Here is a 24,918-nt window from a genome sequence, read left to right on the forward strand (position 1 = left end):
AGAAGATATTCTATAGTTTCAATTGATATATTACTTATGTCTCTATGACAAGAAATGACAGAGTATTTTAAGTCTGTTTTGCTGCAATGTAAAAAAAAAAATCCTGCAAAGCGTGCCGGCACGTTTTGGGACCTCAGGGAGTTAATGCTGGTTCTGACAGAAAGCTGACGTGCTGAACAAACAAGTCCGATCCATGGAGGCCCTACCTCGCAACTTACAGGACTTAAAGGATCTGCTGCTAACATCTTGGTGCCAGATACCACAGCACACCTCCACCGTCTAGTGGAGTCCATAACTTGATGGGTCAGGGCTGTTTTGGCAACAAAAGGGGGACCAACACAATATTAGGAAGGTGGTCATAATGTTATGCCTGATTGGGGTGTGTGTGTGTGTATATATATATTTTTGCTCACTAGTGGTTTTCCAAAGTTACTAGCCACTCAGCATTTTCACTGGCCACAATTTTGCTGTGGGGAAATTACATTTTATATGATTAAAGTTGACTCTGGCATGCTTAAATTACTTGATTTTGAGTCATTTTACTTGATTTACAAGATTTAAAACCCTTTCAAACTTACAAATGCAGATTGACCACCCAAATCAAGACTATACATTGCATATATCATGTATGTATAGTTATTTTTGTTAGGCTATATAAAAAGAACAAAGAATTTTCAAATAGTATTTTAAAAAATATATATTTTTTTTTTCAGATACATATGTTTATTTAGCATAAATGTATACATTTATTTAACATTTTTTGATGTTTGATTAACATTAATGACAGACAGGTATTTATTTGGGGGCTGCTGAATGCATGGACATCATATACTGATACATATCCAGTTTTTACCCACTTAGCTGTAAGCCATAGCAGACTGTATTCACGTGTGATACTCCACAAGATGCATTTTGACATCTGTGTGTGCGTGTATTCAGGCGCGAGGAGAACTGATCACGCGCGACAGAGAGAGCGCCACGCGAGCGCTTCTGTTGTGTCATTCAGCGCGATTCCGCCTATCCCGCCTTCACTAACCGCAAGTTAATCGATAAAGAATTGTGACTGAATTGTAATTTTGTGATACGACGAGCTTGGCTATTTTTCATTTGGCTGTAAACTGAAATTATATTCAACCTGCCAAAGTGGCTAGTGGGAGTGGCTGTCTTACCCGCCACAGCTGAAATCTACCTGCATTTGGTGGGTTGGCGGGTGTTAATGTCAAGCCCTGTATATATATATATATATATATATATATATATATATATCACAGAAGTGAGTACACTGCTCACATTTTTGTAAATATTTTATTACATCTTTTCATATGACAACACTGAAGAAATTACACTTTGCTACAATGTAAAGTAGTGAGTGTACGGCTTGTATAACAGTGTAAATTTGCTGCCCCTCAAAATAACTCAGCACACAGCCATTAATGTCTAAACCGCTGGCCACAAAAGTGAGTACACCCCTAAGGCCGTGTGTCCACCTAAGCGCTTTTTCCAGCTGCTAGCGTATTTTTTCAATTGTTTTCAATGGAAACGCCGCGTTTTTAAAACGGCAGGAGCGTAACGAGGCGCTGAGCGTCTTTTTTACGCTCAAGCGCTGAGAGCTGGGCGTTTTTTACTGGTCGCCTCGAGTTGAAGAATGTTCAACTTTGAGTAAAACGCTGCGCTCATCACTGTCACTTTTTAGCCAGCCGTCCAATCAGAGTGAAGGAGGGGCGGGACAAATACAACACTGACCAACTGATATTCCGTATCATAACAACAAAGCGTCTCAACGGAAAAAAACGCTACGCTGCAGAAGCGCTCTCAAGCGCTCACAGACGGGCGTTTTTAAAAACGCTTAGGTGGATACACGGCCTAAGTGAAAATGTCCAAATTGGTCCCAAAGTGTCAATATTTTGTGTGGCCACCATTATTTTCCAGCACTGTCTTAAGCCTCTTGGGCATGGAGTTCACTAGAGCTTCACAGGTTGCCACTGGTGTCCTCTTCCACTCCATGATGACATCACAAAGCTGGTGGATGTTAGAGACCTTGTGCTCCTCCACCTTCCGTTTGATGATGCCCCACAGATGCTCAATAGGAATTAGGTCTGGAGCCATGCTTGGCCAGTCCATCACCTTTACCCTCAGCTTCTTTAGCAAGGCAGTGGTCATCTTGGAGGTGTGTTTGGGGTAGTTATCATGTTGGAATACTGTCCTGCAGCCCAGTCTTCGAGGGGAGGGAGTCATGCTCTGCTCATTCATGGTTCCCTCAATGAACTGTAGCTCCCCAGTGCCGGCAGCACTCATGCAGCCCCAGACCATGCCACTCCCACCACCATGCTTGACTGTAGGCAAGACACACTTGTCTTTGTACACCCCACCTGGTTGCTGCCACACATGCTTGACACCATCTGAACCAAATAAATTTATCTAGGTCTCATCAGACTACAGGACATGGTTCCAGTAATCCATGTCCTTAGTCTGCTTGTTTTCAGCAAACTGTTTGCGGGCTTTCTTGTGCATCATCTTTAGAAGAGGCTTCCTTATGGGATGACAGCCATGCAGACCAATTTGATGCAGTGTGCGGCGGATTCCTTGATGAATAGAAAGTTCAAAAGAACAGCATTTATCTAAAATAAAAAGCTTTTGTAACATTTTACACTACTGTTCAAAAGTTTGGGGTCAGTAAGAAATTTTTATTTTTATTTTTTTTGAAAAGAAATTAAATTAATACTTTTATTCAGCAAGGATGCATTAAGTAAATCAAAAGTGACAGTAAAGACATTTATAATGTTACAAAAGATTAGATTTCAAATAAACACTGTTCTTTTGAACTTTCTATTAATCAAAGAATCCTGAAAAAAAAAATATATATTGTACACAAATATTTTGTACAATTGTAAACAATAAATGTTTCTTGAGCAGCAAATTGACATATTAGAATGATTTCTGAAGGATCATGTGACACTGAAGACTGGATTAAAGATGCTGAAAATTTAGCTTTGCCAACACAAGAATAAATTACGTTCTAAAATATTTTCAAAGAGAAAACAGTCATTTTAAATTGTAATAATATTTCACAATATTACTATTTTTACAGTATCTTACCGATCCCAAACTTTTGAGTGGTAGTGTGTAAAATACATACATACACACACACACACACACACACTTGCAATCAAAATTATTGAACCAAGACTTTCTGGTTTTGTGAAAAACACACTAAAGCATCAGTAAAACATCATAGAAAGTTTATTAATACACATTGAGTGATTCTTAGAACATAAAGATGAGTTACTGATTTCTAATGATTTAGAAAAAATTTAAATTGGCTCTAAATGTCAATATACAAATATACAAAATTATTTAACCTTCAAAAGTCTTTTTTTTTTCTCTCTCTCTCAGAACCCTTACTATTTGTATTCTCAAATAAACCTGTAAGTGCTTATAAGCTTTTGACACCCCTCTACTGGAATCTTAGGCCATTCTTTGTACACAAGCTTCCAGCTCAGTGGTATTCTTTGGTTTCCGTGCTGACACTGCTTTCTTCCAATCTCAAGGAAAGATTTTCAAAGAAATTTAAATCTAAAGACTGAGCAGGCCACTCAAGAAAAATCCAGGACCAATCCTGGTCCCACTTTATAGTAAGTGGCCTTAAAGGGTTACTTCACCCAAAAATGAAAACAATGTCATTTATTACTCACCCTCATGCCGTTCCACACCCGTAAGACCTTCGTTCATCTTCGGAACACAAATTACAATGACATTTCCTCTCTCAAGATCCATTAATGTACTAAAAACCTATTTAAATTAGTTCATGTGAGTACAGTGGTTCAATATTATTATAAAGCGACAAGAATATTTTGGATGTGCAAAAAAAAACCTAAAATAACGACTTATGTAGTGATGGCCGATTTCAAAACACTGCTTCATGAAGCTTCGGAGCTTAATGAATCAGCGTGTCGAATCATAATTCGGATCGCATTTCAAACCACCAAACTGCTGAAATCAAGTGTCTTTGGCACTCAGAACCGTTCATTCAATGCGCTGATTCATAACGCTCCGAAGCTTCCTGAAGCAGTGTTTTGAAATCGGCCATCACTATATAGGTCATTATTTAGTTTTTTTGGCGCACCAAAAATATTCTCGTCACTTTATAATATTAATATTGAACCACTGCACTCACATGAACTGATTTAAATATGTTTTTAGTACATTAATGGATCTTGAGAGAGGAACCATCGGATTTCAACAAAAATATCTTAATTTGCGTTCCGAAGATTGACGAAGGTCTTACGGGTGTGGAACGGCATAAAGGTGAGTAATAAATGACATTATTTTAATTTTTGGGTGAACTAACCCTTTAATAACTATGTACTTGCATGACAAATAAAGCATTTGATACAACGTAGTAACTATATACCTGCATGTATTTACATTGTTCTTACCTTTAATGTTCCTGCATGATCTATCTGTAGTTATAGTAGAGTACTTACATTTGTAAGTAGACTTTTGTAAGTACTCACCATAATTGCAATATTGTGACTACTCTGCAGTTTTGGCGAATTTTTTGGGGAGCAGTTTTATGTTTTTACACGTGTAAAGGATTATTGTTCATGCCTACCGCAATGTGCTTAAATATGAGTATGAGGGTGGATACTTATTATTCAAACCATTTCTTTGTCAAGCTATGGATGGAACAAATGTTTGCAAAATACACCAGAATACTCCAATGTATATTCATGTTGTCTCATTTAGCACATTATGGCTCCCCAGGATTCACTAAGTTTGATTTTATTTTATTGAGCAACTTGCATAGTGATAAAAGACAATGTGCAAATACCATCTTAGAAAAATGGTTTACACACTTTACAAGGTCTCATTTGTTAGCATTGTAGTTAATGAATTAAGTAACATGAACTAACAATGAACAATATATGTGACCCGTCACGGAAACCAGGGACACAAGTCGGCAGCACAACTTTCGAGCAAAATGAGAAAGAAGCATTTTTTTTTTTTTTGCAGAATCTGTTAGTTGAGATCATGAAGAAGCCTTTCCGTGTTTGAGATAGCAGTATTGGTATATTTAAAAGCGTACATTTTGAGGTTGAAATCGGCTTGTTTTTTCGGAGATTCTAGCACGCAGTAGCGGCGTGTCATGTCTGTGTGTATTTCCATACTGGGAAGCGTGGCTACTTATTATGCAGCGCTCTGGCCAACTCTAGCTGATATCAAAATTCAATGAAGAACCGTGGCCGTTACACCAAAAATGTTTTGAAGTACTTCTTCGACAAGCCGGATGCTTATGAACAAGCGCTCACTGATTCTGAAGACGATCTGAGCGACGATGAAATAATAAGACATTATAAGCATAATAAGACATTACCTCTCTGTAGTCGGGTAACACGCCTGTCATGATCACCATCTGCTCCTGTCAGTTCCCGGACTACACTTCCCACAATCCTCCCTACCTATCACATGCACTCACCCCACCAATCACCTGTTGCCACATACAGCCTAGCACTTCACACTGATCACCACACCCAGCTGCACATCATTACCAGGACTATAAAGGACTTTCACACACACCACCTCACCGCATAGTCTTGTTTACTATTGTAGCATTTCTGACGTTTCCCTGTCTGTTCTGCCTGTTACCGTTTGGACTGTTACCCTGTTTATCCCTGTCTGCCGCCTGCCTCGACCTCTTGCTTGTATCCTGACTACGATTCTGCCTGTCCCTTGCTATTCCTGTTTATTCCTGCTTAACCCTGCCTGAGTCTCCATTCACAACAACGCCGGCGCATTTTGCAGGATTTTTTTCACATTGCAGCAAAACAGACTTAAAATACTCCGTCATTTTTTTGTCATAGAGACATAAGTAATATATCAATTGAAACTATAGAATGTCTTCTTTTATTTGTGTACACTCAGAGTAAAAACAGAATGTTGTGCTTTTTGTAAAATAAAGAAAACTAACATGATGCGTGATCTCTCATCTCCCTCTGAACGAAGTCCAATCTGATAGTTCTCAGAAAATGAACTGTAACTTAGTGAATACTAATCATAAAAAAATTATACTTGTGTCTGAAAAAACGTTGAAATGTCAGGTTTTAAATCGTGTAAGTCAAATCGAAAACAAACATTCTGTGTTTATGTAATCTGTATGAAAAGAGAGCTATGTCAGAAGTCTGTGATTCAGCTCATTATCCGCTAATGAGGCCACGCCCACGGAGGGAGCGCTTTTCAGACACAAATTCAGTCAATACATGCATTCATCGTCTCAATCGTGTATTTATTGTCTTGAAAAGTGTTTTGAATAGCCATAGTTAGCGATCTCTGGCCTCTGTTAGTCCAGTTAGTTCCTGGATTGCCTATTCTTCTTTAACAGGCTTCTCATATGAGAAAATTTCATTTCATGATTATAGTGACCAAAATGATCACGGTTATCACAGAATCCTGTTCAAAAAGTAAATTCACCAAGTTTCATGTGGAAAACCAGCAAATAACAAATAAAATTAGCATCAATATGTACTTTTTCTTTACATAAACATTAAAATAATAACATTAAAAATGATGGGCAGATTTTAAAGGAGTGTCTTACAACAATCTACAATGCACAAGTTCAAATAGAGTTTTGACAAAAAAAGTCACATATTTCAGCCTCTAAATCATTTTTATAAAAGTCAAAAAAGATAAATTACCTGACATTTATAATGCACATTAACCTTTATTATTAATAGTATGCGGTCCATGCAGCTTTACAGGGGGTATGGTTTATCTAAATGAGATGTAAATGAGCCCTATTGTCACTCCCAGCAGGTGAGAACAGGTGAGAACTGCAACTTTAAAGGCGTTTTTCTCCCTATAGAGCTTTCTTGAATGCCTACCTTCAAATGGCCACAACTTCTCCAAACATTATCAGATTTCCATGTGTAACACATCGTTGGAAAGCTTGGAGACTACACTTTCAGAATCTGTGAATAACTCAAAATGCCCCAGAACCGACTTGTGTCCCTACTTTCCATGACTGGTCACATATTTGTACAGCATGTATTAATCTTAGTTAGTGTTAGTTAATAAAAAATGTCTTGTTCATGTTAGTTCACAGAGCATTAACTAATGTTATCAAATACAACATTTGATCTTAAAAATGTATTAGTAAATGCTGAGATTAACATTAACTAAGCTTAATAAATGCTGTACAAGTACTGTTAATTGTTAGTTCATGTTAACTAATGCAGTTAACAAAATGAAACCTTATTGTAAAGTGTTAACAGAAAGGGACTGGAACATGTGTTGATACCCAGGAACTAATGTGTACTTACACTGAAAATACACAAAAACTGACCACTTAAAATAAAGTGAGGAACCTGTGTTCACACCCAGGAACTAATGTGTACTTACACTGAAAATACACAAAATTGTATTACATGAATAAAATTATGGTATTCTTATTTAAACTCACTAATAATGCAGGTTTGTGCAAATAAAAACAGTTAAGAATGTGCTGGGGGGGGGGGGGGGGGGGTGTTTGTTTTTTGTTTACTGAAAAATTTAAGATAAACAGGAACAATCTATTTTGCAACTTTTACAACAACAAAGTTTGGCTACTTTAATTTTGAGAAAAAAAAGGTGTTCAAGTCACACAAGGTTTCACTTATCTTTGAACAATTTTCTTTATATATGTTTTAATAAAGGAAACCATTAAATAAAAGGCATAAAATACAAAAACAATCAAATTAAACCAGAAATAAACATTAGGCTTTAGCGAAACAACACATGTTGCACACTTCATTTTAAGTGGCCAATTTTGTGTGTTTTCAGTGTAAGTACACATTAGTTCCTGGGTATCAACATGTTCCAGACACTTTCTGGTAACACTTTACAATAAGGTTTCATTTGTTAACTGCTTGGTATTTGCACATTGTCTTTTACAGTATGTGAGTTGCACAATAAAATAAAATAAAACTTACTGAATCCTGGGGAGCCATAATGTGCTAAATGAGATGACTGAATATACATTGGTGTATTCTAGTGCATTTTGCAAACATTTGTTCCATCCATAGCTTGACTGTGAAATAGTTTGAATAATAAGTATCCACCCTCATACTCATATTTAAGCACATTGCGGTAAGCATGAACAATAATGAACAATTACATGTGTAAAAACATAAAACTGCCCCTCTAAAAATTCACAGAAACTGCAGAGTAGTTACAATTTATTGCAGTTACAATATTGCAGTTGGTGTTACTTACAAAAGTGTACTTACAAATGTAAGTACACTACTGTAACTACAGATAGATCATGCAGGTATTTTAAATGTAAGTACAATGTAAATACATGCAGATATATAGTTAGTACATTGTATCAAATGCTTAATTTGCCATGTAAGTACATAGCTGTTAAGGCCACTTAATATAAAGTCTCTGAATCAAGCTTTTTTGGTTTTATACTTGAGATCATTGTACCGCTGGAAAGTCTAATGAATCAGTGAAGCTTCAGTTTACACACTGAATGCATCAAACTTTTTGCCAAAATGGCCTGATTCTTCAAAGAATCAATGACACTGTTCATATGGTAAAAAATGTCACTTACTGCAGCAGCAAAACACCCCTATAACAAGACTGACCCACCTCCATGTTTGGCATCATGGGGATGGTGTTCTTATGGTCATAAGTCTTGCTTTTTGTGCCAGACATAATGCTCATCCATGGATCCAAAAAGTTCCAATTTGGTCTCATCACTCCATAAAACATTCTTCCAGAACTTCACAGGCCTATCCAAATTCAAAATTTAGTGTTCTTCTTATAGTCTGCATTGAAATGTTATTTTCCTCATTTCACCAGGTCATCTTGCAAGTCTTCTCAGCTGCTCTGATCAAACATCTTGTTCCCCTTAATAAAGTTGTGCTTTTTCTTCCATGCCCTGGAAGATTTGCTATGGTACGATACATTTTAAATTTACAAACAATGCTGCCAACTGTGTCTCTATGAACTTTTAGCGTCTTGGAAACGTTCTTGTATCCATAGCCTTTTTTTCTTATCGTCTGTGAGATCTCTTTTGTCTTGGCCATATTTGCTAACTTCAGCAAATGCATGGGCTAAATGTATGCATGTGTCACATCTAAAGCTAATTGTCGTTATAGAGTTTCAGAAGGTTTAATTGTGTTCTAACAGTTTTGTACCCTACCATACTTGTAAGTTATTTAAAAAACAGCAATGTTGAATAGGGGTTGAATAACTATGACATATAGACATATATATATATATGCGCCGCGCACACACTTAACGATTGTAAGGCCGATTATAAATGTAAATTGATACTCATGACTGATCGCGCTCAAACGCGTCCAGTCAGAGCCAGTTGTGTTCAGTCTGCGATTACAGTCGGTGTTCAAATTCCATGTGTAAGTATTTAAATCTGCTTCAGTCGCAACAAACAATCGCTGTATGTTGAGGAGTCTCAGAATGTGCTTTTTTTTTTTTTTTTTTACGATCCTCAATTGGACACGACCACAACGCAGCCCTGAAGTATCAGCAGATATCGAGTCAACTAGATCATCTACTGTTGTTATCGTGAGCGCACACAAATAAAAGTAGACCATTTGTATTCTTTTACTAATCTGTAGGCTATCGCCAAAAATGACAGAAGGCCTGTTGTTTCAGCTGTCACGAGGAGAAAATCCATCAGAACGCGCCGGCACTTTCGTCGACCAGAGGGATAACAATGTAATCAATTTAGTTTCATATTTATATTTAAATATTGGGCTATAGCCATATATATATATTTTTAAAGATGTCACCAATGTTGATTATGAAAAGGGAATAGCATGACGGATGTGCAATGTTGGGAGACAAATGCAGCGGCTCAGACATAAGTTCGACCACTTCATTAAGTTTTGTTTAAAATGAATTTCGTTTTGTAGAAATTGTATCTTAATTTCAATCAATGTTTCATCAACCAATTGCCTATATTTAATTAGGAAGAAAACCAAGAACGTCGGGTGTGGAATGGAAACGAAACCATGTTTCCGCGGCCTTTGAATAAGGCTGAATCAATAGACGTCTTTCTGTTTTTATTAAATTTCTTAAATACATGTCTTTATTACTTAATTAATTGATAAGATGTTTTGGTCTAACAATATATTTTAGCTGGTCTAAATTCGAAGTTAGACACAAATTTGCGTTAGGCTAGGCTATATAAGGTTCCCTTCAAGACAAGCGCGTAAAATGCTGTTTCTGCCGCAAATTTTCAGTAATTTCGATCAGTGCATCAAATGATATAGCCAAAATAATAATAATAATAATAATAATAATATCTCAGCAAAGACCGAACATATTTATTTGTCTCGCCACACGACCGCTAACAGTAATACAGTAACACAGCGCATCAAAGCTTGCTGTTGTCTTGGCTACTTTACAAACGGCGATGGAAACAACAGTGAATTTTTCCCCCTTTTGTGGTAATTTAGCACTAGTTTCTATGGTATTCTGCTTGCATTTTTGGGCTTCAGTTGGATGCTTTATTTTATCTTTAGTCAATTGAGTTTAGTTCTGAAAAAAGCACAGGTTAAATGGTAATGGTAATACATCGCTTACAATGGGTTCATGTTAACTGTATGATTATCAAACGATTTTAATGTGTTAATGTTTCAACTATATTGTGCAATTATAGCTATGTAACAATCTGATAAACTGCAATTGTGTAGTTTGTATCCATTAACACGCTCATAAACATTACAAAAAGAAATGTCATGCCATAAGCTACACAATTAGAAAAAAAAAAAAAAAACGTTATCCCAATAATCAACATTTTGTTATTCAACAAGTGCTAGGCTATTAAGATAAAAGGTTTGCGCCTAATGTGACTCTCCACAATGGACTACACAATGCAAATTAATATTTTATAGGCCTATTTGTATTTTGACTGCAGTTAAGAGCAAAATGATGAGAACATGTTTAACATTGGAAGTTTAAGATTCTTTAGGCTATTAAATATTCTTTATGCAAAACATATAGGCATCTGTACATTGTACTTCTATAACATCATAACATAAATCATTAAATTATAGTTCAGATGAACCGTACAAACCCAATCTTGTTTTTTGCTATTTAGTTAGGCCTATTTATTCATATCAGCAGATCTGTGTTGATTGTTCATTTCAATAACTGCTGATGTTGCAAACTGTGGTTAAGATGTAAAGCAGCTCGAAAGAATTGACCAAGATATGTAACATTATGGCTCCGTATTATAACAATAACTGTACAGAATCTTTACTGCCATCCAATGTTCCTAAAAGACAAAGAAATAAAATAAAAATGTTAAAGAAAAACAAACAAAAACAACAAACCGATTGTGTTCCATTTATATATCAATGTATAATTTTTACATTATCTTGTGTGTATAAAAAGCACTCACCCAACCTAACAGTGCTTGACAAGTCTGAGATGGGGGAAGGGCGCTTTGTTTAAAATGTTTGTCACCAAAGCCATTAATCCAGAGGGCGGGAGACTCAAAACATTAGCCTAAGCTATATGCGACAGACCTTTTTGCGATCTTAGTGCTTTTTGTTAATTTTAACATCCTGATCTGATCATATGAAATAAGCTGACGAAATACACAATTGTTAGACTCTGTTATGAGTATTTGCAGTAAGTTTCTTTATTTGTTTGTATTATGGAGATTTGCAGTGTTTCACGCTCCACTCCAGAAGTTCCGAATCGGATCAACCCTCCCCCCGCGCGTTTGCCAGCGTCTGCTGCTGCCGAGCAGAGTATGTGCGAAGTTTTGACTGGAGCAAGGAGGGATTTTGTAAAAGTCGGAGCGTCATTTTTTTTTTTTGATTGTTTGTTCTGCAAGAAATGTTATGAGTTTGGCATGCGGTAGGAAAAAAAGTTTGCACAATAAGCCACTACGCAAATTTGTGTCCAAGTAGACCAGCTAAAATATATTGTTCGACCAAAAACATCTTATCAATTATTTAAGTAATAAAGACATGTAATAAAGTAATAAATAAATGTAATAAAAACAGAAAAACGTATATTGATTCAGCCTTATTCAAAGGCCGCGGAAACATGGTTTCATTTCCATTCCACACCCGACGTTATTGGTTTTCTTCCTATTTATTAAATATAGGCAATTGGTTGATGAAACATATTGAAATTAAGATACAATTTCTACAAAACGAAATTCACTTTAAAGAAAGACTTACTATAAAACAAAACTTAATGAAGTGGTCAAACTTAGGCCTATGTCTAACCCACTGCATTTGTCTCCAGACATTGCGCATCCGTCATGCTATTCCCTTTTCATAATCAACATAGGTGGAATTTATTCATTTAAAAATAATAGGCAATAGCCCAATATTTAAATATAAATATGAAACTAAATTGGTTATATTTTTTATCCCTCTGGCCGACGAAAGCGCCGGCGCGTTCTGATGGATTTTTTCTTCATGACAGCTGAAACAAAAACAGGCCTTCCATCATTTTTGGACATAGCTTAGCCTACAGATTGATGCAAGATACGAATGGTCTACTTTTATTTGTGTACGCTCACAATAACAACAAAACCTTGTACTTTTGAATAATAAACTAAAATAAAAAACAGGGTGCGCTTTCAGCTGTCTCTCTGCGAGAATCTGAAACGTCTCAAAAGTGAACTTAAACTCAGCGAATAAATGTACCTAAAAGAAAAAACATTTTTCGATAAGAAATTCATAGGTCCGGTTTAAATGAGAGGCAATCTATCCGCTGGAATGTGTTGTTTCTGAAATCATGGCCAGTGTTGCTGCTGTTATCAGTTCTCTTGGCGCAGTTTTCACACAGACAATCGAGCGTTTCGGTCTGGTAAAAGCACAAAACAAACTGCACACAATGTGTCCTTGCTCTTGATGTACAATCACAGATGAACACTTTTGGTTTTAATGAGTAAATTAGCCTAAATATTTATTCCTGCCGGTATTTTAGTCTACGATGTCAAAATCACTAAACATTACATAGCATATATAATAGCCAAAACTATATATATATATAAAATTTAAAGTGAGAGTTCATTTCAAAACATGGGATAGTCTTAGGCTACTCTATGCATCAAAAATGCTTTACACAAAGTCTTAATGCATGCTATTATCATTAAACAGTCATTAGGCATATATATATATATATATATATATATATATATATATATATATATATATATATATATATATATATATATATATTTATATATATATAATATATATATATATAATATAAATATAATAAAATATTACATTTATAATCCGTGTGTGTGTGCTCCTAATAAATATATATATATATATATATATATATATATATATATATATATTATATATGCAATCTATCCGCTGTAATGTGTTGTTTCTGAAATCATGGCCAGTGTTGCTGCTGTTATCAGTTCTCTTGGCGCAGTTTTCACACAGACAATCGAGCGTTTCGGTCTGGTAAAAGCACAAAACAAACTGCACACAATGTGTCCTTGCTCTTGATGTACAATCACAGATGAACACTTTTGGTTTTAATGAGTAAATTAGCCTAAATATTTATTCCTGCCGGTATTTTAGTCTACGATGTCAAAATCACTAAACATTACATAGCATATATAATAGCCAAAACTATATATATATATAAAATTTAAAGTGAGAGTTCATTTCAAAACATGGGATAGTCTTAGGCTACTCTATGCATCAAAAATGCTTTACACAAAGTCTTAATGCATGCTATTATCATTAAACAGTCATTAGGCATATATATATATATATATATATATATATATATATATATATATATATATATATATATATATATATATATATATATATATATATATATTTATATATATATTTATATATATATATATAATATATATATATATATAATATAAATATAATAAAATATTACATTTATAATCCGTGTGTGTGTGCTCCTAATAAATATATATATATATATATATATATATATATATATATATATATATATATATTATATATGCCTAATGACTGTTTAATGATAATAGCATGCATTAAGACTTTGTGTAAAGCATTTTTGATGCATAGAGTAGCCTAAGACTATCCCATGTTTTGAAATTAACTCTCACTTTAAATTTTCTAATGGTTTTTAAGGATGTTAAAAGGTTATATTATAATGTTATTGTTGTTTTACTTCGTCCTTTCATCTCCGTTTACAAACCGACACTTTATTATTAGTCACTTTCCAAACGGTCCCTTTGCGCCACCTGGAGGCAGTTTTTTACACGCGACTGAATTTCAGTTAACGCAACGGCCCTGCGGCGGTAATACCCATTTTGGTTGTCCACCTACTGTAAAATCTCAAATTTCAATTACTTTAATACACAAATTGACCGGCTCTGACAGCTCATTGCACCTGGCAAACAAGTTACCCTGAGTGGAGTGGAGCTGGTGACCGATCCAAGATGGTGGCTCCACGGCTCGACCGTGCCAATAGGCAGTAGCGTTCGATAGGGCGTCTACCTGCTTAGAAACCCTTTCTCTCACTCTCTCACATCTCACACTATGGCCGTGTGTCCACCAAAGTGTTTTTACCAGCGACTAGCATACTTTTTCAATAGTTCTCAATAGGAACGCCGCGTTTTTTAAACGCCAGGAGCATAAACGAGGAACTGAGCGTCTTTTTCACTCTCAACCGCTGAGAGTTAGGCGTTTTTTACTGGTCGCCTCGAGTTGAAGAATGTTCAATTTTGAGTAAAACGCTGCACTCATCACTGTCACTTTTTAGCCAGCCGTCCAGTCAGAGTGGAGGAGGGGCGGGACAAATACAACACTGACCAACTGTCACAACATTCTTGCTGGTTATTCTGAAACAAATTACCTGCAAAATCAGTTAAGTAATAGTGCCGCGGATATTCCGTATCATAGCAACAAAGTGTCCCAACTGAAAAAAAAATGCTGCGCTGCCGCGGATATTCCGTATCATAGCAACAAAGTGTCCCAACTGAAAAAAAAAATGCTGCGCTGCCGCGGATATTCCGTATCATAGCAACAAAGCGTCCCAACTGAAAAAAAATGCTGCGCTGCAGAAGCACTCTCAAGCGATCACAGATGGCATTTTAAGCAAAGCGCCTAGCTGGCTAAAAACGCTTTGGTGCACACACGTCCTATTGATCACAGTGACATAGAGACAAGGGGGTGGGCTAATTTCACTCAGGCAACCAATCAGTCTCTCAGGATCAATGTGAGGCTATTAAGCCATGCCCTAGCAACCATTTAGAGCACCCTAGCAACAGGTTCCATAGACTTCCATTCAAAAAGATAAAAAATATTCCTTCGGATAGAAGTGTCATAGAAACATGAGGGTGGGATCGTTTGATGCGGGGCAGCAAACAGCCAATCACAAATCATCTTCAATACTTCCTAGCCACACCCTAGCAACCAAAACCCAAAGAGGGATATCTTCAAATCTGAATGTCACAGAGGAATGGGGGCTGGTTTATATTGTCAAGCAGCCTTTCGTGTATCATCACTGACAGACGCCAAGCCACTCCCTTGCAACCAAACAAAGTACCCTAGCAACCAATTAACAAGACCTATATCTCTGCATCAGAGCATCATAGAGACATGGCGGTCGGCTCTTTTGACTCATGCTAGCAAACTGGACTTCCAACATGCTACACATACTAGCAGTGAATAGTTACATGCTAATATTGATTAGCTAATTGATTAGTGTTAAAGTGGGCTAAGAACATGCTAAGAACTCTATAAAAACTCCATAGTAACCATCTGTGACAACTACCAACCACCTAGTAACAACCTAGCAACCACCAGGACACCAATACAACCACCTAGCAACACCTTAGCAACCACCCCAAGTACCTTAGCAACTGTCTAGTCACCACCCAGGTTACCTTAGCAACCGCCTAGCAACACCTTAGCATCCGCCCCAAGTACCTTAGGAACTTCCTAGCAACACCCTAGCAACTACCCAGGTTACCACAAAAACAATTCACATTTTCTTTGGGAAATGTACATTCAAGTTATTATTCTGCTTCTTCTGGACAAAATTGCGGCGCGTAACTTGTCCAGCAGTGTTTGTCGTAGACCCACGAATGAGGCGTCAAATCATGCGGATTATTGAGGAATGGTGTGTTATGACTTTTATAAGAGATTGTGTTAACAGTGTTCAAAAATCGCCTGAAAATCCCATAGACTTAACATTGCGATGAACTTTGACGAGTCATAGCTCCTAATGAGGATTTCGTAGAAACGTGGGTTAAGAGGCTGGCAGGTTCTGTAAGACCATACCTCAAAATGGGGTGTAAGTTGTACCCCTGGGGCGCAAGAGCTGCCCAAAGTTGCCCCATAGACAAACTATGTGCTCATGAACCAGTAAGTGACTGCATACATATTTTTCCTACTATGGTAAATTATGGGATTTTGTATTGTACGTAACTCTGGATCGCAGTGTAATTGAGATAAGGGGGCAGGATCATTTTGCTCAGATGACCAATCACTTTCTCAGGATCATTGTGAAGCTATCAAGCCACGCCCTAACAACAAGTTCCATATACTTCCATTCAAAAAGGTCAAAGGGATATCTTTATATAGAAGTGTCATAGAAACATGAGGATGGGCTTGTTTGACTCGGGGCAGCAAACTGCCAATCACGAATCACCTTCAATACTTCATAGCCACACCCTAGCAACCATTTGGAGCACCCTAGCAACCCAAACTCAAAGAGGGATATCTTCAAATCTGAATGTCACAGAGGCATGGTTGTTGGTTTATATTGGCAAGCAGCCTTTGGAGGCAGATACCAAGCCACTCCCTAGCAACCAAACAAAGTACCATAGCAACCATTTAGCAAGACCTATATTTCTGCATCAGAGCATCGTAGAGACACAGCGATTGGCTCATTTTACTCATGCTAGCAAACTGGAGTTCCAGCATGCTACACATGCTAGCAGTGAATAGCTACATGCTTATAGTAATTAGCTAAGTACTAAATCATAAAAAAGAGCTTAGAACCCAAGAGGCGACACTTTGATACTTTTTGGGTAACAGCCACCAGATGGTGCTTTGGAAGCGGGGACGCAATTATGGGCTGAAAGTACTAACTGGACCATAGAATCCTTCACATTTTACGTATTTTACTGCCAAATCAGAAGCGCAATAGAACAGTTTTTGCACAATAGAACTGTATGGCTCATACAGTAAATGCTGTATTGTCTTATATATGTTTTATTTTACCAGTTGTGGAATCCAACCATTCAACCATATGAGGTAGCCTAACGTAGTTTAGTCTGCTTTACTGAGTATTTCCATTGTATGCACTTTACACATTTATAAATAGTAAATTAATAATTAATACATTTAAGATCATTGTTTGAAGCGAACAATATATTTTAGACCTAGTGGAGTAATAGTAATAATATCTAGGTCTGAATTGAAATAGGCTATATTGTACATTTTAATGGATCACGCTACAAACATAATGATCTTATAATACATGATGCATTGCTATGTCCGTTATCACATAATTCACACTTTTTGACACTTTTGCTTCATTGGACATTAGACAACACTACAAAATCAAGCTGTTATATTCATATATTTATTGTCCAACATTCCCAGTTTTCCTGATGTATGTCCTTCATTTAATTTCATATGTTGGTAATAATCCAGTGTTTATAAGCCTTTGAAAGAATTTTAACCCAAACTGACTGGGTTTCTAGAGAGCAAAGGTTTTGTGGAAAAAGTGGAAGAATTAAACACAAAGTGTGTAAAATAAACTGTAAAAAGGATTTGATGATCACTAGTGATAGTATTTTATTCTGTGTTGTCATCATTCAGGTTGGATTTCAGCTTTAATGTAGGGCTGCTGCTGGGCGCCGGTGTTGCAATGGAACGTTCTATTGACTGTCGCTTCTTGTTAGTGTATATTCTTTGATCATACTAAGAACTCTATAAAAAGTCCATAGTAACCATCTTTGACAACTACCCCCCACCTAGCAAAACCTTACCAACCACCCAAGTACCTTAGCAACTGCCTAGCAACCACTCAGGTTAGCATATCAGCCACCCAGAACACCATAGCAACCTCCTAGCAACACCTTAGCAACCACACAAGTACCTTAGCAACACCCTAGCAACCACCCAAGTTACCATAGCAACCACCCAGAACACCCCAGCAACACCTTAGCAACCACACCAAGTACCTTAGCAAGACAATAAAAAAACACCCAGTTACCTTAGCAACCGCGCAGAACATCCTAGCAACATCTAGCATTACCTTAGCAACCACACCAAGTACCTTACCAACTGCCTAGCAACACCCTAGCAACCACCAAGGTTACCATAGCAACACCTTAGCAACCACCCCAAGTACCTTAGCAGCTGCCTAGCAACACCCTAGCAACCACCCAGGTTACCGTAGCAACACCTTAGCAACCACCCCAAGTACCTTAGCAACTGCCTAGCAACTCCCTAGCAACCACTCAGAACACTCTAGCAACCGAGTGCCGAATTTTGCCACTGCAAGCACCATTTACATTTTCTTCAGGAAATGTACATTCTAGTTTTTAGTGTTGTTGTTAATGTTTTGTATATTTCAACAATAAAAGGCTTTGTACATTGTTTAACAACATTAAAGAAGGCAAACTTTATCATTCAACTTCACTGTGCACATTTATTTTGAACACTAACATTATGTTCTTGCTCCAGCCATGTAATAAATGCACGTCCCAACCAATGTTCAGCAGCGTATGTCATTCTTCTTATGATGTAGCGAGTACATCAGGTGTTATGGGAAGCATTCCCAGTTCCGGCTGACCTAATTTATGCAGCCTAACAATTTACATGATTTGAATTATAGAAGTAGATAGTGTGTTATGTGTATGCCAGGTTAAAGAGATGTGTTTTTAGTCTAGATTTAAACTGACAGAGTGTGTCTGCTTCCCGAACAATGCTAGGAAGTCTGTTCCAAAGTTTAGGTGCTAAAAAGAAAAAGGATCTACCGCCTGCGGTTGATTTGATATTCTAGGTATTATTAACTGGCCTGAATTCTGAGATCGCAATATACATGAAGGACTATAATGCATTAAGAGCTCACTCAGGTACTGGGGAGCGAAACCATTTAGTGCTTTGTAAGTAATTAGCAAGATTTTAAAATCTTTACGATGTTTAATAGGGAGCCAATGTAGTATTGACAGAACCAGGCTAATATGGTCATACTTCCTGGTTCTACTAAGAACTCTAACTGCTGTGTTTTGGACCAGCTGTAGTTTGTTTATCAGGGGAGGAGGGCAACCACCCAGTAGAGCGTTACAGTAATCTAGCCTTGAGGTCATGAACGCATAAACTAACTAATATATTTTTAAGATGGAATAATGCGGTTTTACAGATACTAGAAATGTGGCTTTCAAATGAAAGATTGGTATCAGAGAGCACACCTAGGTTCCTAACTGACGATGAAGACTTAACAGAGCAGCCATCAAGTGTTAGACAGTATTCTAGGTTATTATGTGCAGAAGTTTTTGGTCCAATAATTAGAATCTCTGTTTTTTCTGAATTTAGTTGTAGGAAATTACTAGTCAACCAATTTTTTATATCAGCTATGCATTCCGTTATTTTTTTTTTAATTGGTAAGTTTCGTCAGGGCACAAAGAAATATAGAGCTAACAGTGAAAGCTCATCATAGAGCTCATCAGCGTAACAGTGAAAACTAATACCGTGTTTCCTAATGATATCTCCCAAGGGTAGCATGTACAGAGTGAATGGTCGAATGGCAATGGTCGTAGTACTGAACCTTGTGGTATGGTCAGATAAGTATGATTTGAACCATGCCAATACAATTCCACTAATGCCAACATAATTTTCGAGTTTATTCAAAAGAACATTGTGGTCAATAGTGTCAAAAGCAGCACTGAGATCTAGTAACACTAGTAGAGAGATACAACCATGATCTGATGATAAGAGCAAATCATTTGTAACTCTAATGAGAGCAGTCTCAGTACTATGGTATGGTCAAACTATACTATGGTATGGTTCCGAAAGCGGAACAAAACTCTACTACTCATTTGTGCTTCACGGACCGTTTATCAGTTTGGACCAATGTCAGTGTAGAAAGCAGAATGAAACTGCGCTACTCATTTGTGCTTCATGGACTGTTTATCAGTTTGGAACAATGTCAGTGCAGCGCGTGGCGTGAGCTCCTCACGAGCCCGATCTTGATCATGTGGCACTGTTACTACACAGCGCTGGGAGATCCAGTAAATAAAGCATTTGAATTTGTCACAGAATTAATAAGATCACTGCGAGATCTAGTGAGAAGCATTCAAATTCGGCTTTCAGTCCACAGTTTAACAACATTCGCCATGGATTTAATGTAGTAACACTAACTGTGAGCATGGAATTTTGGCAGAAATAGTGAAATGCTTTCAAGTACTTGACTAATCTTTTTCCAGCACGTCAAAACTCTAATAATATTATATTTAAATTTTATTTTTAATTTGATGACCAAAACATTATTTGTTCATCCTTCATAGATTACATAGTTTCAACATGTAGGAAAACTCACACTTATTTAAACATAAAAAAAATTATAAATAAAACTGCACATTGTAATTTCTGTAAGTTAAGTATATTTATTACCAAGGCATTTGTCAATGGTACAGTCAAAATGGGGGAAAATGTGAATAACTGTGCTTCAGGTCGATTTAAGGTGTGCCCCTAAATTTTCTGCTTGTTCTCCTAAAATTTTCAGAAAGGGGCTATAGTGCTCCTAGCTAAAAAAGTTACTCTGGAGCCCTGTTTATATAATTATTACAATGTCATTGACAGTTACAAAATAATAATAGTAATAAACAACATTTTCTTTCAACAGAAACACGATGAGGAAATTACTGATCTGCGAAATGATTTTGCCAGACAAGTACGAGGTAAAGTCACTGTCTTTATAAATTTGATTGGGCTAGATTTTTAGAAGGGTTTTTTTGTTGTTGTTGTTGTTGTTTTGCATAGAGTAGAATAATACATGTAAATACATTAATATTTCAAGATTCTGTATGCAATTTTATATTTTTTTCTATTTATCAATTTTATATTTATATTTCATTTGCCACTTTTAATCTTTATATACAATAAAGAATAATATAATATAATATAATATAATATAATATAATATAATATAATATAATATAATATAATATAATATAATATAATATAATATAATAATAGAATGTAGCAGCTTGAAGCTATTTTATGTAAGTGAAAAAAGACAGACAGACATTAAATCAGGGGTAGGTAACGGTCCTGGAGAGCCGCTGTCCTGCAGAGTTTAGCTGTAACGAAGCGGGACTCAGGCAGAGATCCATTTGCAAGGTTTTATTAAAGGTACAGGCAGGGTCTAAGCAGGGGCAAACAGGAACAGCAAGGGCTAGGCAGAATTGTGGTCAGGATACAGGCGATGGTCAGGACAGGCAGATATCATTCACAGGTCAGGAAATAATGCAAAGTCCAAAGGCTGGCAGCAGAGGATCATAAACAGTACACAGACAGGTTCGAAGACAGGCAGACAATAAACACAGGAAAACATTCAGAATTGAACACAAGGGTGAATCTAGACTAGCAAAGAGGTGGTGTGTGTGTGAGTCCTTTATAGTCCAGGTAAAGTGATTGCAACAGGTGATTGGTGTGGATTGTGCATGTGACTGTCAGGGAGGATTAGGGGAAATGGAGTCCGGAATGAACAGGAACATAACATTAGCTCAAACATATGGCGTTATTTTACTGTCTAATGTCGAGAGCACATTATTGTGAGCACTATACGAGAGCACATACATGTAATGCGAGCGTGAATCTCTCCGCTCGCGCACGGATTTCCTTTGCTCTCGCACAAAACTGGATGCACTCTCTCAAAAATATGTGCTCTCTTATGAACTGTCTCTCCTCACACTCAGATATTGCGTGTGCGTGCTCAAACTGTGTCCTGCGCGCTTGTGAATCTCTCTGTGCTCTTCCAGAAATTAATTTGCTTTTGGATTAAACGCTGTCAACAGTTATCAACCAATCAGAACAGACGACTGTTCGATGAAAATGCTACGTGGAATCTTATTGGCTGAGAGTGGAATTCTGCCTGGAATTCTTTCGACAAAGATGGGTATTTAATTTCATTACAATTTAATAATATTAATCAAATTTAACTTAGTCTAACTGCATCACATTACAGGTCAAACCCCAATTTATCTAAACAAACAAACAAAAAGGTTCTTAACGTTATTGTGGTCATACGTTTTGTGTACTTGTTGAAATTTATATAAACAAAAATAGGTAACTTGTTACAATAAGGTTTTTATTTGTTAACATTAGTTAATGTTTTATCTAACATGAACTAACAATGTGCAATACATTGTTGTAATTATTAATCTTTGTTAACTTTAGTTAAAAATACAGCTGTTTGTTAGTTCACAGTGCATTTACTAATGTTAACAAATACAATTTTTGATTTTAATAATGTATTAGTAAATATTGAAATGAACATTTACAAAGATTATAAATGCTGTAGAAGTGCAGTTCATTATTAGTTCATGTTAACTAATACAGTTAACTAATGCATTACTACAACATAAAACAAAACACAACAACAAAACACACACAAAAAAAACAATAATAAAGCAGTGATAATAACATCAATGAAAAGTAAGCAGAAATGACAAATGGGTAATAGTAGAAGTATGTAAATAGTAATAGCATGTATAATAATAATGATAATAATATTTTGTGATGACGGCAACAGTAATATCAGTAATAATAATAACAGTAATAATAACAATAATGATACTAAAGATGGTGATAAGTTGTGTTGACAGCAATAGTAATGAGCAATTCCACACAAATATCAACTTTACCATGAAAAAAAAAAAGTTTTAACCAAAAGAAAAAAACCCTTTTTAAATTGTCCATTTAGGTCTCTAATATACTGTAATAATGTGCTCTAACAGAAATTTTAAGAAAATTGCCTTGTTTATCCACAATATATGTGGTAAGCAACATTGCTTAAATAAAATTTTCAACAAACCATATTTCATGCTTTCAAAAAAGGGATCAAAGACCCCCCCTTTTTAAACTTTATTTTAACAGTAAGCATTGTGTAGAAAGATGGAGGCATGCCTGAGAAATAAATACACTCATTTTGTCATAACCGCACTGCCTGTTGAATTTATAAAGACTGGAATAAAGAGGTCATGACGCTTCAGTGCTCTGTCACGTCCGTAATGTTTTAATGATTAAGTTTATGTCATATAACAATTATACATGCAAATAACTTGAAACTTTATATGCAAAGCTAAATTATTTTTATGCTTATTAGGATCAACAATTAATTTCACTACGTTGCTCTGAACAACCATAATAAGCGTTACGGACGTGACCGTTACGGATGCTTCATATTAAATCCTATGAGTTTGCTTCTTTATATTGCTGTGATCTGTTTCAGGCTTATCATATCAGAAAATCTCCAATAATCACAATACTCTTTGTTAGTTTTAATATGAAAAAGGTTTAACTTTCAAATTCAGTCGATTTTATAACAAAATTCAAGCATATATAATAATCGAATGTTTTCTAAATCAGTGTCGGCTGCAAAGTGTTGACATTGGTGACTCTCATCATCTTCACTGTGGATGTGCAGAATGCACTTTTAATTCGGATTACATAATAAGAGAGTAGCCCATTTCTTTTCGTTTTGAATTATTTCGTTTAAAAGAAGACATTTCGAGCTTTCTATAGATATTTTTCTTGTGTCTGTGAGGCAAGCAGCCTATACTGAGTTTCGGTTCATTTAGCCTATAAGACGCGCTCAAGTGATCGTGCCCACGCATCCATATTTGCTGCTTATTTATTAAATCAAGGCAGTTGGTTGATGAAACAAAATCATGTCTGACCTACTCCATGTCTCCAGATGTAATGCGCATCTTATTCTATCTTAGTCATGCTGTTTACTTGTCTTAATCAAATAGATGAAATTAAAAAGAAATATTATAATATGGTTATTTAAACATAAATATTAAATTATATGTTTTCTTTAATGGCTACCAACACGGATAGTACAGTAGTACAGAGAAATTTCATGTCTTGATCAAGAGTGGATCAAGCATGTTGTGTCAAGCAGTGTGTACCATGACAGGGTTGTCTGAAGATGATATTTTACAGCGGATCGCCCAAGAGCTACAGTTATCAGGTTAAAAAATTAATTATGCTTCTATTAATTAAGCTATCCGACTCGACTCGTGATCCACTCTTGATCACGACATGACATTTCTCTGTACTACTGTACTTTGGTAGTCATTAAAGAAAACATATTTAATTTCATATTTATGTTTAAATATGCCTATTTTAATGTTATTTATTTTAAAATTTCATCATAAGATGCGCAATACATCTGGAGACATGGGGCTCTATTTTAACGATCTAAACGCAAAGTGTAAAGCGCACAGCGCGTGTCCAAATCCACTTTTGCTATTTTAAAGACGGAAAAACTGTCCGTGCGCCGGGGTGCATTTTTGAAATGGGTTGTCCCTATTCTCTTAATGATTAATGGGCGTAACGTTCAATAAACCAATCAGAGTGTCATCTCCCATTCTCTTTAAGAGCGAGATGCGCTCACGCCATGGCGGATTGCTATTTACATGGCGGAATTTGTTGGCGGAAAAGCTGGAAAAACCACATACAGCCACCCCAGACCTAACGCCAGCGGAGGACATCTTCTTCATTATGCCTCCTCCGTCTTTCGATTCTTTGTTAGAGCAGGTACTCCATTTGGCTGAACAATTCGAAAATACGTAACATTATAAAATACACTGACTTATTAAACACACCGATTCAACTGAGGAGTTCAACGAGTGATGTTTTGCTGAAATTACCTGTTAAGTGGCCA

At 36.3% G+C, this 24,918-nt stretch overlaps 1 protein-coding gene across 6 annotated transcripts in view; it reads left to right on the forward strand.

Moving 5' to 3' along the window:
* The window catches only part of gas8 (growth arrest-specific 8), a 230,000-nt gene that overhangs the window by 25,261 nt on the left and 179,821 nt on the right, over positions 1-24,918 (forward strand). For all 6 annotated transcript variants that reach the window (XM_067389050.1, XM_067389052.1, XM_067389051.1 and 3 more), the window contains exon 5: positions 20,869-20,923. In XM_067389050.1, the coding sequence (XP_067245151.1) occupies positions 20,869-20,923 (55 nt within the window). The remainder of the gene's footprint in view (positions 1-20,868; positions 20,924-24,918) is intronic.

Source organism: Chanodichthys erythropterus, chromosome 7 (assembly GCF_024489055.1).
Source record: "Chanodichthys erythropterus isolate Z2021 chromosome 7, ASM2448905v1, whole genome shotgun sequence".
Lineage (NCBI taxonomy): Eukaryota > Metazoa > Chordata > Actinopteri > Cypriniformes > Xenocyprididae > Chanodichthys > Chanodichthys erythropterus.